Genomic DNA, 16,423 nt, shown 5'->3' on the forward strand with positions numbered 1-16,423 from the left:
TGAAAAGAAATCTATTTATGTTACTCCATCAAATGTCTCCCTGCTGGAGTCCATATAGAGTTACCAATATTTTGGTAGGATCAATGGTCATTATTTGTCACATTCTATGAAAGGGCCAAAAAGGATCAAACAGGGGCCGGAACTAAAATAAAGTTTTCAGATATTATGCAAGTGAAACGATATCTAAACATTTTCATTTCACATTTGTTTTATTTTATAATTTATGAAAAATACTGACCTACAAAAACATGGTTTAAATTAACTGGTTTAAATGGAATAAGGATGGAACAAGTCTGGGATGAAATGTCAGTGCAAAAGGACAGAATGAGGGTCTGAATTGGCAAAGTGGTAAACTGACCCTGCAGGGGATGTTTTCTCCTTACATGAAACAAAATAAGATATTGCTTCTGTTCACAGCTGACTTTACTGAATTAATTGCATGACAGGCCATATTTGGTTCAGACAGCAAGACACCCCAATTTTAAACGGCTAATTTTAAAGTCAAATATTTTTGCTCAACTATTATTTTCTATTCAAAGTTTTCTCAAATTTTTTCAACTGTGAAAACAAGCACCGTGATCATTTTACCCTATGAGAATTAGCAAAAGCAGCACCATTACTCACATTTGATTCCACTGATCTGGCCCGCTGGATGTAGATGCACTCTCAAAGTATGTAGTGAGCAGTTCGATCATTGGCAGCAGATATTCCGCAAAGTCTTTCAGTATTGTTTGTTGGATAACTTTCTCAGCTCTCTCCAGGATGAGTAGGGAAATGTTCCGTGACGAGGCAAAACTCATGCCCTGGTTAATAATAAGAGTTAGAGAACCTTCCACAATTCCCAGGATGTTCTGCTGCACAGCAGGTGAAGGGGGCCCCATGACTGGACCAGGGATCTGCAGGACTCTGTGGACGCCACTTAGGATCGCAGCTATAAAGTCATCGCTCTGAAATTCACCTGGTTGCTCTGCCATTCTTATGGCATTGTTGAAAGCCTCTGTGATGTTGGTTATTGTCAAGAGGGATGCTGCCACATCTTCGTCTATCAAAGGAGCTACTGTCTGTAGCAGAAGGTTTAGGTCTCTAACAGGGGTGGAAAACGTCATTGAAGAGTTTCCCCACTGGAGCATGCTAGAAAGGAGGAATGGGACGTTTGGCTGTTTTATCCATCTCTCAATGAGGTCAAGGTAGAGTCTGATTTGAAGCTGAATAGAGTGCAGCTGTTTCACGCCTGGAATGTTATCCTGAAGCTCCATGACGGTGTTTGTGTAGTTCAACAGGTGGCGAATGATCTCAATTGTTGTTTGTCCAATGACACTCAGGTCTGCGCCATCCAATGGGTACTGAAGGCTGTCCACCAGGAGCTCAATCTTCTCACTGACATACAGGGTGAACTCAATCTGAGACAGCTGGGCTGCCACTTGAATCCTCATGATGTGGAAAAAGTCACGTAGGAACCCTGAGACTGAACTGTTTCTGGTGATCGTTTCCAGCTTTGTCAAATACCAATCCACAAGCTCCAGGAAGACTTTCTGTGTATGAAGCGGGTCCTCCATTGAGGTAGTATTGAAGCGGTTAAATGGCCCCATGTCAGTGATCAATTGTATCAGTTGCTCCACCATTGTGATTTCCACATTGATATCTGAACTGTTCTGTTGGTTGAGTTGAAGTATCGTCTTGATATTGGTCAAGATGGTTTCCAAGGCTTGCACAACAGCAGTGTTAGGATCGGAGCTGAAGTCCACTTGGTTGAAATCTCTAAGAGTTTCTGTGACAACATCTGAGATGACAGACAAGAGGGTTGTTTCGTTTTGGAGTGCTGGTGTGTTTGCCAGAAAGCTGCTAATGTCATTTATCAATCCAAGAAGACAGTCCGATGTCATTGTCAGGTTCTGCTCTTGTCCAGAACACGTTTTGTTCATGTCAGTGAAAATGTTCACCATCTTTTCCACCAGATCGTTCAGGTTGGAAGCTCCAGCAAGTGTTGCAATTTCATGAAGATCGAACCCAGTTAGGTTTGACTGCTTCAGAATGTTCTCGAGACTAGATGTTGTGATGTTTTGCATCTCTGTGACTAATTTCATGAAATAAAGGGTCTGCTTGAATGTTTCTAAACGGTCTGCATCATTTGGTGACAGCATGAGCGAGAACACTATTGTGCTAAATTCTTCCAGCTCCTGGCTCCAGGGGACATTGCTGGTCAGTGTCACTGTGACAGATGCATCTCCACCCACTGCAAGAATGGATTCTATTACGTTATCAAGCAAAGTAAAGATTTCTGAGACTCCTTCCAAGCAGTTATTGCCTTCTTCACATTTGGGGACCAAATTCTGCAGAGCTTTAAACTTCTGCAGAAAGTAAGTAGCATTTTCCTGAACATAGGGCGGCAGGAATGCCACCAACTTCTGAATGATAAGGTCCTGGGCAACATCTGGTCCAACCTGAGTGAGACCCTGGGGGTTGTCAGGGTTGAGTAAGTTAAGAAGGTCCATGACGGCTGCCTGAAGGTCAGTGACTTGAGCAGCAGTTAGTTGGCCATTGGTTGACAGAAGATGCTCTATTTTTTGCTGTCTGAAGAGAGAAGTTACAATCTCTTGAAGCTGGCGTAAATATCCAAGAATTATGTTGGTTGGGTCACCATCTGGAGAATCAGCTAGTGTTTTCAGAAGCTTCATGGCACCAAGGATGACTTCATCAAAGGACTGGTTGGTGAAACCGTAGAGTGCCTCTTTGAGGAAGGCAGCATCTCCAGGTTTGATGGAAGCTGAATATGTTAGCAGACTATGTTTCAAGATGTCAGAGAAAGAAAGTGTCAGGTTACTCTCCAAAGACAGGAACTCCATGATTAACTGCTCCAGTCCTTTCATTGCTAAGTCGGTTTCTCTAGAGGTAAATATCTGGGGGTTGAGCCTGATTATCTGTAAGACTGCATCGAGCACTGTGGAGGCATTAACCGGAACACTTCTGAAGAGCAGAGGCTGAAGTGGTTTAAGACCTGCGGATTCTAGCAAATCACTGATGAGTGGACCTATGACGGCGGGGTCTGAGATATTTTGGTTAGGCAGAGCAATGATTGTTTGGACAAAGCCATCCAGGTCCAGAACCAACTTAAGGAGATGGGCAGAGAGTGCATCTCCCTCTTCAATCCTATGTTCTAAATACGTGGCTGTCAGGTTTTTGTAGACTTCCCCGTACACGTGCTGCAGCAGACTCACTGTTCCTCTTAAAGCACTATAAGATAGAAAATAAGAATAAAAAATACGATTAGCTATGTTCATTTAACAACATCAACAACGATAAAGCAAGAAAACAGTATAAAAATGAATGTGGAAACCGAAAACGTCTGAGAAGAACAAGTTCAAACAGGTTTGTCAGCTGCCACAACAATGACCTTCATCTGCTCACCACACTGTTGAAGTGGGTCGATTTTTATTATATGTTCTTATGTGTTTTTACATCACCAATGTGTATTATTCTTTACTTTATTTGTAAAAAAATTGCTATGGGAATTTCTAATTTCCCTATAATTAAAACTAAAATCTTATCCTATTTAAATTTGTGAACTCAGTGGTTCATAATTTGTGTGTTTATTAACTATCTCACTAAACTCCAAAAAACTTAATGAAATTTTGGAGCTCAGTGAAAGAGAAATTCAAAAATGAGCAAAAGAACAAAACAAATCTTTATTATCTTGGTTGCTAACCTTGGCAGAGGTCTGTATCCTCAGAGCTGTGCCTTTATGTGTTTATGTTTTGCTTTAGTTTCTTTTGCCCAACTGGAATAAGGAGTTTGTCCATGTATCTCGTCCTGATACTGTCTAATGTCTGCTATTTTTTGTGACATCATATTTTCCAACCGATAAGACTGACAACAAACATAGATGTAGCATTTGACAAAAATAGCAGTGTTTGATAAGACCACAGATAACCAATGCTTAAAAGCTTTTGAATGTAAAGCAAGTCCACAGGGAGACAAAGTTGTCACATAATTATCTCATATAATGAAGAGAAACAATTATCTGACTTACTTCAGAAGGACCTCTTCATTTGGTGACATCACAGCATCCGTTGCTGCTTTGACAAACTTCGACCACTCCAGATCAGTGTTACAATGAAGGGCCATTGAGTGGGCATTGACACAGCCTAAAAATAAAGTAAAAAAAGAGAAAAAAATACATGTTTTTTATTATTACTGGTAAACATCTATTGATTACTGTATTTAGGAAAATTATCCTGGCTCACAGTAAATATAGGTTAGTTCAAAAGTATCCAGGTGGTAGATGTACATTAGAAGTTATTTTCAGTCGACCAATAACCTCTTATCTAGCAGCAAATGACACATGCATCTTCATGAAAGACAAGACCATGCACAATGAGTATCAATTCCAAATTTATTTTACATTTTTAAGGTTTCTAATGTTTTCAGTTGATAGAAAGGCCTTTATTGCCATTGCAGGTATCAAACAATTCGTATAAATTCTTATAAGATTTTTGGTATTTTTGACAATTTATCTTTTGTGATGATCTTCAAGTCTTTAAGGTTGGAAGGCCAGCTATTGTAGTCACCCTAATCATTAGAAGCGTTGACTGATACCCGATTGCTACGGTTTTTAAAAAATATGGTACAAGTACCATTGGTGGTGCTCGGACTGCCTATGTGATATCCCAAAAAATGAATCCCAATGGTATTAGTTATTTTAAATGTAGCTAAAAAAAAAATCTAATTACCTACAATGTAGAGCTGCTAAAAGTCAACATCCAAAAGAATGAGCTGACAAGTACATTGATATTTGTTTATAAAGAAAGAGAAGTGGAAAACGATTGAGCAACTTTCCAGATCTCCTAGGAAACAATGTTCGGTTAAACTAAGAATGATTTTATGTTATTCAACCAAATTCTTCTGCTTTTGTAGAGAACGTTTTACTGAGCTCTTTTTAGTGACTCAATCGATAGTTGTGCACAGGACACATAGTGAAATGGTGTCTGTTTATTTTTTAAAGACCTTCATCTAGCTTTTTGATGACAGAAGAGAAACAAAAGAAAAGCAGCTGCACTCACAGTTTGGTGGGTCTTTTTCAACACCAGGTCTGTAGTTCAAAATCCAGTAAGTGATGTGGAAGTAATCCTTCATGCTGGGCCACAAATCACTCTCCTCGAGCTCTTCTCCCAGGTTTTCCAATGACATGATGAGACTGCATAAAAAACAAAACCAAAGGCTTGTTCAGCTTGAAAGTGGAAGTGCATTCTTTATTTGTAACACCGTCATGGAAAGTTGTGCCACAACTTTCCACAGGTCTTGTTTTTGGAGCTATATCAATATGACTTGTAAATTTGTGAGTTGGAAACAATTCCAGCTCATGGTCATTGTAATTTAATAGCCTAAATAATATTCTGAACTGCTTTATTTTTAGAGCAACTAAAAAAAAAAAAAAAAAGAAGCCCCGAACGGGCACTGAAAAGAAATTGAAAAACCTTTGTTGAAGTGTCTCCTTGAAGTCATGTGTGTGGTGGCCAGGGATCCAGTTCAACCAGTAGTCTCGATCCAGATGGGTTATGAATCTCTGCAGAAATTCTCCAAATTGCATGCTGGCGTTGAACAAGTTGTTCCACTCAGAGAGCATCATGGGAAGTGTCAGGTTAAAGTCTGCTCGGCCTGTGAGGATGCAGTACACTTCTTCTGCCTGAAGGTAAAATATGACATTTTCAAACAAGATTCAAAATAAGAATAGGAATTACACAATAAGAAGCACATTTAACACACTTTTCTCAAATTGTGAGAATTTAATTAAAAAAAAAATGATGCAAATCCTTTATAGAGGTTTCTAAAAATATTGAGTGACTTATACCTTTTGCACTACAGGATTCCAGTCCATCAGCAAAGCATGCTTCAGTGCAGGGATGTTTTGGCAGAACATAGACTTCCACACTTCTATCTTTACAGTCTTGGAGGACAGCAGCCACTCGAAGGGCTCAAAAAGTTCCTCACACTCCTCACACTCCACCGCCTTAAAAAATACAAGAAAAGTCTGTTGCAAGGTATATATTCCCAATGTTGTGTGACTGGTAGCTATCATATCTACTGAGGAAAAGAATATCAGCTGAAAGTGTTGTTAGACAAACTACAGGCTTCATAAACCTGAGTAAGACATAAGAATAGATACAATGTATATTGATTAATTTACATTTATTTAGCATAAGAGCAAACTATGTTGAATTAAAATAAAATAACCCTACCTCCTCAATGACTTCCACCACACTGTCTATTACCCGGCTAAACCAAGTTGTTGCCTCAGACTGGTTCTTCTGCAGCATGTGGTAGGTCATTTGGAGATTTTGTGCGTCTTCCAGGGCATTGCTCATCACTTCTGTAAGTATAAGCAACAAATATATAACGATGAGACAAACCACGGACTGGCTGATAATGTGTTCAATGGAAAAGTGTTATCTTATGCTTAAAAATCGGATAATAAAATATACATTTCCATATTCAAGTGTACCCTTGTATTATTCAGCTCTCAGTTTCTTAACACAGAAAGTATACATACCATTCAGAGATGTACAAGTCAATCAGAACGGTTGTCATTATTATAATAGGTGTGTTAATCTTTTACTCATTGGAACTAGTCAGTTTTCACTTCGTCGGTGTTTAATGAAAGTCTAAAAAGCTTTGTGTATCACAGTTAAATTAAGAATTTGGGATAATCTTAAACTTGTTTCACATTCCTTTGGATTTCAAAGTTCTACTTCTATAATAGAAACTGCTGCAGATTTTTTCCTCTCTTATGTCTTAGAGAGAAAAAAAGACATGCATTTTCTTTTTCTTTTTTTTTTTTTTTAAAGAAAAAGCAATTGGGCTAAAAGAAAACCCCACCAATTGTTACGCCCTGGTAAAACTGAATGTATCATCATACAACAGTAAATGTTGAAGTGTGTGGTATTTTAAAAAAACAAACAAACAAAAAAAACGTGACAATGCTGTCCTATAGCACCTGATTTGCTATAAAAATATTTTGCTTGCAGTCTTACTTTCTACAGTGACCAAAGTCACCCTTGCTGCCTTCATGGAGTGGAAGCTGGTTTTGAGAGCTCTCTGAACAACATTGTCCAAATCAGGATGAATTTTTGCAATCTCCAGCAGCACTTGAGCGACTCCCATAAACCTACCAAAGCAAAAAGTCAGACTCATTACTGAGGGGGAAATTAACAGTTTCTTTAACTTAACTAAATGACCAAAATTTGAAAATAATTTATGAATCTTGAAATAAACGGCTGCATGTAAAGAAGACATGTCCCTGTACTTACAGCTCTGCCTCGTCACTTTGTGGTTCTGCACCTATGCTGCGCTTTGACCTGGAGACTTCCTGTTTCCATGACGATGAACCTCCCATGAGACTTTGCACCAGTTGTCTCACAAAGGACACATCATCTGCCGCCACATGCTTGGTCCATGCCAGGAAAACCTAGGGTTATAAATTTCACAAAATGTCCGTGACTTGTCAAGCGACTGCAGATGCAAAATAGCTTCCTCTATAATCTGGTACAGTACACCAAATGGTGACATTTATGTTTGAGTTGGACATTGGCCCTTTTAAAATAAAGTTCATTATCGGAAGAGGAAATCCTACACATACTTTTTTAAGTGAACAATTCCACATTAAGCTTCTGCTTTAATCTTCAGTTTCTCCAAAAAGACAAATTAGTCGAGCAACATTTGTGATAAGTACAGGATGGGAAGAACAAAAAAAACTAAAAAAAAACTAAAATCTATGAGCATCTATTCCATTTTCTACCACACTTAGAGCATGTGTTACATCAGATATACACATCAAATGAGCTCATTTTTGCTGGACATCAGATGGACATAAAGTAAAAATATATCAAGGTTAAGTAATTAGGGAAGTTAAAAGAAGGACACGTGAGAAGTGTAAAGGTAAAAGTGAATAGAAAAGTAAAACGCTGGAAACACCCATAAATACATGTTTTTCTAAGATCAAAGCCATAAATTACAGTTCTGTTCCACCTACTCAAGGTAGGACACACCACTGACACCATTCCTGTTTTCAGCTCAGATCGGTCAGGCTTGCAAAGATGATAACATCACCTGGAAGTTCAGTCTTTGCAGCTGTTGGTAGCATAGTCTATAATTAAAATAATTGCTACAAATTTGATTGACGTGAGAGATGCTACCGATCATTGTGTCAACTGTTACTCATGGCAGTAAAATAGGAGCAGGCCGGCTGGCGTTATTACTGAACTGTGGGCTTTGCATTAGACAAAGAGAGATTTAATAAAAAATAAATAAATAAAAAAACCTGATGCCCAGTCTGACTGTAACAAACCTGAAAATAAAGCAGATGTTTTTATTTTCTGCTCAAAAGCTGAGGAAAGTGGTGAAATAACCTAGTGTGACTTGGTGGAAGCAATCTGTGCACATAATTACTTATAACAGCTTAAGATTAATAAAATATAAGACGTGTTCGCTACCGTCTTGCACACATGCATATTCCCATGACCTCTAATTAACTTCTAATTAGAAGTACTCAAGGTTCCTGGTCTGTTAGTGCCAGAACCGGAGTTGCAAGTTTTTTTTTTTTTTTACATTCCACTGGGTATATTTAGCAACATGACACAGCAACAAAAAGAGAGGACGCAGAAAAAACATTCAGCAACTGGATAAATACTAATTTAAAATAACACCCTACCTCTTTTGCCACTTTGTCAGGACAAATCCAACTCAGGAGCATATCCACGGTGCCTGTGCTGCATGCTGCTGTTAACCACATCGTGTTGCTGCTGTTGCAGCACAAGTGAGAGCGCACCATGTCTTTGTCCCACATCAGCCCTACAGCCTAGAAAAGGGAGGACAGTTTATTGCATTCATTATTTGTTTTAATCAGTGATGAGTGACATAACAAACCCCTCCCACCCTCCCCCACCCAGACAGTGAAGATTTGGCAAAACCTGCACTGCAAATTTAAAGTCTTCTTGCTCTTGTAAATGGGTTGCTTAATTGTCACTTGGGGGTAAAAGCTGGAGGAATGGGTGTTTAGGCCATATTGGTAACCCTGTGCCTGTAGTCACTGGTGCTGAGTTTACCTGGTGCAGTGGTATGTGAACCTCCTGTAGGATTCGTCTCACAATGTCACTGACTGAGTCACTCCTTAATGTGACAATGTCTCCAAGGGTTATCGAAACATCTAAAGAGATTTAAATCTCACATTAGCACGACAGTTCAAAAACATTTCCACGGCTTCTTTTTAAAGCATTATTAAAACAGCAAGAGATGGCATTCTCTTACATATTCAAATAGAATATGTGTTTTACAGTTACCTTGTCCGGGCCAGTTCTGGACATACTGGATGACGTCAAAGCTTTCTTCAAGCACTGGGTGTACCTTGCAGATGAAGTCAGCAGAGTCAGGGAAGGTCTTCTGGATGAAACGCAAAAAGCTAAAGAAAGAACAAGAAAATACAAAACTGTGAGTACAACAGGCAACCAATGAACCAGTGCACATATCCAGTGCATATCTGCAAAATCAAGTTTCTGTGCTTTTACATCAGTAAAATTATATTACCTCTTCATGTTTGTGAGTAAGGTTTGTGTGTTGTTCAGCATGTCTTCAAGAGAACTGGCAGAGAAGAGCTTGGGGAAGCCTAGGAGGGTTTCCCACATTGATGTCTCATTTTGCAGCTGATCGAAAAACATCACTGTCCCTCCTGCCAGCATTAGTATGTCATCCGGATCGGTTACCATTAGCTCTGTTAGTACCTGAGAGCAAAGGAAAACATCTGAACTGCTATGCAAAACTGGTTAGAAGAGCCATTAATCTATTAATTTCAAAAGGGACTGAAAGAACAGATCATCATTTTTAGTTTTTGCATGAAATTAAAAGGCCATTTGGTCTAAATGACAAACCTTTCACGTACCTTGTTCAGTGTTTGAAGTGAGGCTTCTAACACAGTGTTGTTGGAGTTGCAGAAAGTTACCATGGCATGGGTGACTGGGTTGGGTGAGGTTTGGTTCATCCAAGGAAGTGTAACAGTGCAGATGGCTTTCTTAAAAATGTTCACTGACTCCATAATTGCGTTCATGGTTTCCTGCAAGACCCAGGTTGGAATTTACAACAGCAAATAGGTATTCGATTCACTTACATCGATGTTAAACTTTGAATCAATTTATTATAATCAAGTGGAACAAATAAAATTCTTAAAAACAGACAATTAGTTTTCCATGTTTTCATACATTTCTACAGAGTGATAAAAACAATGCTCTTTATTGTCTCTAGTACTTGTACGCACTGAATTGACTGAAGTTTTAATCATTCTATACTCTTTCAAGCCAGTGAGAGACGTTTTGGAGTCTGTGTGGTCATTACATTATCTGTCCTCTAATTAGATATTTTCCTGTCATTAAACTTGCGGACACTCACCTGATCGGGCAGAGAGGTGTTGAGGGGAACCATGAAAGGAACATTTGTATAGTTGGCTCTGTTAGATGAACCTTTAAAATATAAATCCACAGTTCAACTCAAGGAGAATATGGAAGTCAATACAATAATCTGAATACCAAATAATAAAGTCAAATTACAAAGACTTCTACTTTCCTGTATAAGCAAATCTTAACCAACGGCGTGAGTAATTTAATCTCGTTGTTACAAGAAGAAAAAAAAATTGTACAACATAAGTGTATGTAAGTAATAACATACCAATAAAGCTTTCCATGAACTTAACCAACTTAGCAGGGTCATTTTGAGTGTCACTGGGGAAAGCCTGGCTGAAAAACTCCTTTCCTTGCATCAGACTTGCCAATGGAGATGTATCTGGCAAAGGAGCAGACCTGTGATGCGAAAAATCAAATGAAATGACATCAGTTATATATTGATTTTCAGAACAGTGAAATCAGTCATTCCCATTCACGCGCGCACGTGTGAAATGATATTTCTTCAACATTAGTGGAATATTGACAAAGTCTTGCGTATATTTGTAATGGGAACACAGCTATAGTCACCAGCTCTACATTAGGTAGTTAACGCAGCCATTACACAATCCCAAATCACAGAAAGTCCACCACAAATATTTTGAAGAAGCAGAAGGACTGTGGATTGTGCAAGCTGGGTAAACACTGAGCCATAAAACAAGAGCGAGTATACTAGTCTGTATTGTGCGTAATATTTGCTATTCAAATGTTAAACTGTACTTTTTTCTAGATTTTGCAAGAATCTACATACTTAAATCTAAAAAACATATCATGACAATGACTATTGATTATTTTATTTTTATTGTCTTTTGTTGTTCTGTTTATTCTTGTTTATTATGGACCATATGTGGATCTGAATAAAAAGGATTGATTGGTAATGATAAGCAGCATTTTTTGTTTGCTTATAGAGCAGTCCTTAAGGTAAAACTAAGGTTATGCATTTTATAAAGCATGACTCAAACTTAATGCAGACACCCGGAACGACAACACAAACTAGTTTTTCTACCACCAGCATAAGGAAGTTGCATGCCATTCCAACGAATGGCATGCAACTTATTTTTTCTACTTTATCAATCAAATAAGAAAAGCAACTTAAAAAAATAAAACAGAAAAAAGAAGAGAAGCAATAAGTAAAGAGCTGTAGCCAGAGAAAAAGGATCAGAGCCAGTTTCTTCTATAAAAGATGAGTCTGCGGTGAGCACACAAAGTGTATTTGTAAAGGTAAAATAATGTAACAGACAGATTACCTTCGATCTCTTGATGACTTTGATGAAGATGTGTGCACCAGGCGGGATGTGTTGTGGCATTTGCTGTCTGTGTTGCAAAGAAGGGTCTGCAGGAAAGGGAAAAAGCCTGTGCTTGGTAGGTTCCTTGGTCCAACATAACCTAGAAGAGAGTTCGAAAAATGTTATAGTTGGATGTGGATGTTTAGAAGCAAAACCTTTAAGTATAGCAGTAACAAATTATAGGAGTTATTTATTTCTCATGTTTCATTTTGAAAGAACCTTTCATGAGAAACAATGTCAAGGATAAAAAGTTTTAGTCTATTGTGCCGGTGTTATGTCACTTTTAGTCCTAATCACTGCAAAACCAGCACCACCTTTTGTTAAGAAAAACAATCTCAGCTTTAGTACAATGGAAAACAAAAGAAAATGCCGTGTGATGGCTGTGAAGATCAAGTTACTGTCAACCAGCTATCAGCACTAAATTAATGGAACCATGCTTTCCTGGAATTTATTCTGGGTAGCTCTTAGTGTTTTCTCAGTGACAGTCACAGTGATTGTGTGAGTCACTGTCAAACCCAGAGAAAAGAAGAGAGACGAAGGGATTTCTGAAAAACTTGAAATGAAAACATGAAACGTCACAGCTTTTATTTGCCTTTATGTGCCCAGTTTTACTGAGTAAATAAAGTGTTGGCAAAAGAAGTTAATTGAAGAAAATGAAAAACTCATGAAAGCCAAAAACTATGTATTCATAAATAGATATGAAAGCAGTCTTTGTATCTGTTCTTTTACAATGTAGATGAACACTGATAAATTGAAGCATGCAGTTTACTTCATCACCACCATTGCTATCAAGAATGTCTTTTTTTTTTTTTTTTTAAAGCTGGGACTATTTCAATACCTATTAACCAAAACAATAGATATTTTTTCTTCCTCAACATGAACAAATATTTGACTGTGAACACTCAAAGGAGTGTGTGTGCCACTCCTTTCTTAACTACAGATACCCAAAGGTTTTAAATAAATAACAGCATTCAAATGGCAAGTCAATAGTTGTGTAGCAAGCTTTATTCTTAAGAGGAGTTGGTGTTTGAGTTTAATTCTTCATTTGTTTGCTCTGATTGAGAAACTTGAAAGTCCTGAAACATCAAGCTACTGACCTTTAAGATGTCAATCCAGAGTCCTACACTGAATAGCAGCTCAGTAAGTCAAGCGCACTTTAAATCTGGTTTCTCAACTTTAAGTAAGTCCTTCATAAAGACTTTGCAGGACAGAAGATAAATGTCCACTAATCCTGTGTTTTATTTTAAATATTCTCAAATAAACATGTTTAGCAACACTTGAAAAGCTATTAGAGATATAAGATACGTAAGATACATTTTATTTATTTATTCTTTTTTAGGGGGTGAGGGGTGGATATGTGCAATCTACCTTAAAGAATGGCTAGAAACAGAATAAAACATTGATTCATTCCTCTGCCTTTAGAATTTTTACATGATCTCGATGTAACGACGTTTGCTTTTCCAATACCTTCATTTGCTTTGCTTGGGCCTCTGAAATACTTTATTTGCTCCAGTTTTATACTCACATGTGTTTCTTACAATCGGAGGGAAATGGTCCCGAGTCACAGCGATGAGGATGAAGACGATCAAAGGCCAGGCAATCAGCGTAATGGACCACAGCTAGGATGACATCGTAGGCGTCAGTAATGGCAATCAGTTGGTTCATTTCCAAATTACACCTCAACAAAACGTTACATGAGACCTGCTTAAGTCTTAATGTAAATATCTAAGTGAAAGCGTCCACTACAGTGAAAAGTCACCCACCGGCTGTCTGATGATGCCCAGTCCATTCTTCCAGAGAAGAAGCTTCAGCTGTCTGAAGAACGCCATGTGACCAGGCAGGCTAAAAAAGTCAATCAAAGTTAAACACACATTGGTTCAGTGACATTCCCATTGTTACTTTTAGGCTAAAATAAATTGAAGTTTATAGAAAGCAGTAGAAAAACTTGGTACAGGATGTTTTGTTTTCAGCTACAACATATTTATACTGAAGAACTACGATGGATAAATGATTTCAGGACTGAAATTCAAAGCATATATTCATAATTAGCCATTTAAATGGTTTTCAAACTGTGTTTTAATGGTACCCAGATGAGATTTTGGTTCTAGTTAAAGGTAAATACAAATAAGTTATTATGGTAATTTATTTCTATTTGTTGTCTGAAGAGTAATGTTACTTGATTAACAAACTGAAGAAGGCCTTATTGAAGGAACAAGTGCTGGAGGCGGATGATACTGTTTTTATTTACATCTGAAATAAGTTACAAGTTCAAGCTCAGAAACAATTTGCCAATGCTCATTGACCACATTTTAGTAACAATGTAATTTCCCATAAAATTAGATTAGGTTTTATAGTATTTTGTGAATCAAAATACATATAAATCATCAGAAATGCAAATAAACAACAGCAAGTTTTATGGATTATAAGAACTCCTATTTCAGTAAAAGTTTAATTTCTAAATGTTCAAAAAATGTCATGTGATTTTTTTTCTAAGAGTCAGACCTTGCCAAGGAGCATGTCATGATGAAGTGTTTTCCCGGCATTTATTTTAGGACAAAAACAAACAAACAAACAAACAAACAAACAAACAAACAAACAAACAAACAAACAAACAAACAATATTTTGAGAGTTTTCTCCAGACATTTTCTACGGACCTCTCCGTAACCTCTTTTTCTCCATTCAGTAATCATCCACAGAACATTTGGTAAGGTTTCTTTTTACCAATTTCCTTCAGACTTCCAGTACCTTTAGAACAATCCCTTTAGGGTATGTTGAAGGCGTTTTGAAGGTCCTAGTGTGGTAGTCATTACTGACTGCCACACGATAGAGGGGAGCTCAAATTAAGGGTGATGTCAAGGTGGACATGACATCAATGCAATTATACAATTGTATTAGATACATACCAATGTAAACAACCAGGAAGCTAATCAACAATTCTGGAAATGGTTTTCCAAAATACCAGGGGTGTGAAACTTTTCTTCATTTCATTTAAACTGTATTTTATTGACGGGTTACTTTTAAGCACAAAAGCAAATGCAATGGCATGTAATAAAATGTTTTCTTCAAACGGTTTAGTCTTTTATGTGGTCATGGCCACTAGGTATCACTGTACCTAGTCTTCTTTAAAAGTAACAAATAATATGAGTGGAAAAACAGTTAAATTGACATAAGCATTTTCCAGACATCTTCAAGGAAAACAAATGTTCAACAAAAGCAACAAAGTAATTTTAAAGTAGTTAAACATAATTAAGAATGAGATAAGCAAACCACAGCTCTTATACAAAAAGTGACATAGCTCTGTTCACAGCAAAAACAAATAAATGAAAAGAAAGTGAACTCTTTTTGTTTTCTTCTTTTTTAAATCAGCATTTAGAATTCACCCATGTGCTAAACATTTATATGCTATTGCTTAATAATCCAACTTATTGTAAAAATAGAGTTTTGACCCACCTGAGCACTGTTGTCCTTGTAAATCAGTTAAATTGTTTGCTATCTGTGTGAAGTCCACGGGCTCATTAATAAGGACATCTTGCTGCAGGAGATGACCCCCTAGCAAGCTGCCCTTTCCATCAGTCGTTCCCTAAAGTAAACTGAGAAAAAATTTCCCTCAAAACAGGTCAAATCTAAAGCTCAGAACCCAAAACGTTCCCTCCGTGACTCCGCAGTGCCTGCAGCCGTATCAATCCTCACTTCATTAAACGCTCTTAGTTGTCCTGAGAATGACAAGCACCTCCTTTGTGCCAGTGGATCTGTGAAAGGGTGTGTACTCTTGCTGTGTTCTAAATAATGAAAGAAAAATCCTGCATTACTTCCTTGAACAAATAGACATAGTTAGAAACACAGAACAAGTAGAGTAGCTTTTAAGAACTTGTTTACATTTAAAATCACGGAATTGTATGTTGTAGATTTATAGAACACCTTATAACATGTATATAAGCAATAATTAGAAAAAAAGAATAATTCATAAGCCTATGGGTAAAACAGATTCATGGGAAAGGAGATGTGTGATGTGTACAATCATGCTATTATTCTACACAGTCCAAAGTGGCACAAAAGCATCAAGTTACGCCCAATCATTTTGTAGGCTGTTGTTGAGGCAGTAAAATTCTCCAGAGGAATTAGTCACACATTATCACAGGAAGAATCCACTGGGATAAATCATTTCTCCTTAATAGCTGAGAAACAAGATACACAAACACTAAATCATTGTAAAGTGACTGACAAAAGGAAGAAAGCTTTTAGAAATGGAGTAGCCAGCTATGTAAAGAAAAAGGGCAGGATTTCAGAAAAAAGAAAAACAAAATGGAAAGCATGTAATGTAAGTTGAACCACGTTTCCTTATACAGAAGTTGTATAACAGCATAGCGCTGCTCTGAAGTTTTATCTACGTAAGTCTGGTAAAAGAGCAGCTGTCAAGCAAGCTGAGCAACAAAGACATTCTTTCCATTTCAGCTCTTCTGCAACAACGTGAGTCACTGAAAGCCTCAGGGTTGGGCCTTGTGGGGCTACAGGGGACATGTGACACCTTTGCTTTGCAAAACACCAAGAAGTCGTCCATCATTAAGGTAGATAGACCGGTTTTTTATGCTGATATCATTATGTGAGGGTTAAAAGGCGTCACAGATAATGTAAAGCAAGGTGTAACTACACTGTTATTATTT

The 16,423-nt window shown here is 37.6% G+C and overlaps 1 protein-coding gene across 1 annotated transcript in view; it reads right to left on the bottom strand.

Annotated features, from left to right (window-relative positions):
• abca12 (ATP-binding cassette, sub-family A (ABC1), member 12) overlaps positions 1 to 15,473 on the bottom strand; it is a 69,878-nt gene extending 54,405 nt beyond the window's left edge. The window contains exons 1-19 of the mRNA XM_015056903.1: positions 15,213 to 15,473; positions 13,525 to 13,603; positions 13,287 to 13,380; positions 11,723 to 11,861; positions 10,705 to 10,835; positions 10,429 to 10,499; positions 9,926 to 10,096; positions 9,574 to 9,767; positions 9,330 to 9,448; positions 9,096 to 9,196; positions 8,702 to 8,848; positions 7,302 to 7,459; positions 7,026 to 7,159; positions 6,234 to 6,364; positions 5,846 to 6,004; positions 5,472 to 5,680; positions 5,058 to 5,191; positions 4,028 to 4,142; positions 625 to 3,231 (exon numbers count right to left, since the gene is read on the bottom strand). Of these exons, the coding sequence (XP_014912389.1) occupies positions 625 to 3,231; positions 4,028 to 4,142; positions 5,058 to 5,191; positions 5,472 to 5,680; positions 5,846 to 6,004; positions 6,234 to 6,364; positions 7,026 to 7,159; positions 7,302 to 7,459; positions 8,702 to 8,848; positions 9,096 to 9,196; positions 9,330 to 9,448; positions 9,574 to 9,767; positions 9,926 to 10,096; positions 10,429 to 10,499; positions 10,705 to 10,835; positions 11,723 to 11,861; positions 13,287 to 13,380; positions 13,525 to 13,590 (4,880 nt within the window). The 5' untranslated portion in view covers positions 13,591 to 13,603; positions 15,213 to 15,473. The remainder of the gene's footprint in view (positions 1 to 624; positions 3,232 to 4,027; positions 4,143 to 5,057; positions 5,192 to 5,471; positions 5,681 to 5,845; positions 6,005 to 6,233; positions 6,365 to 7,025; positions 7,160 to 7,301; positions 7,460 to 8,701; positions 8,849 to 9,095; positions 9,197 to 9,329; positions 9,449 to 9,573; positions 9,768 to 9,925; positions 10,097 to 10,428; positions 10,500 to 10,704; positions 10,836 to 11,722; positions 11,862 to 13,286; positions 13,381 to 13,524; positions 13,604 to 15,212) is intronic.
• Positions 15,474 to 16,423: the final 950 nt, after the last annotated feature.

The sequence above is a fragment of the Poecilia latipinna genome, unplaced genomic scaffold (genome assembly GCF_001443285.1).
Source record: "Poecilia latipinna isolate Pla-1442-1.1 unplaced genomic scaffold, P_latipinna-1.0 Scaffold1416, whole genome shotgun sequence".
In the NCBI taxonomy this organism is placed as follows: domain Eukaryota; kingdom Metazoa; phylum Chordata; class Actinopteri; order Cyprinodontiformes; family Poeciliidae; genus Poecilia; species Poecilia latipinna.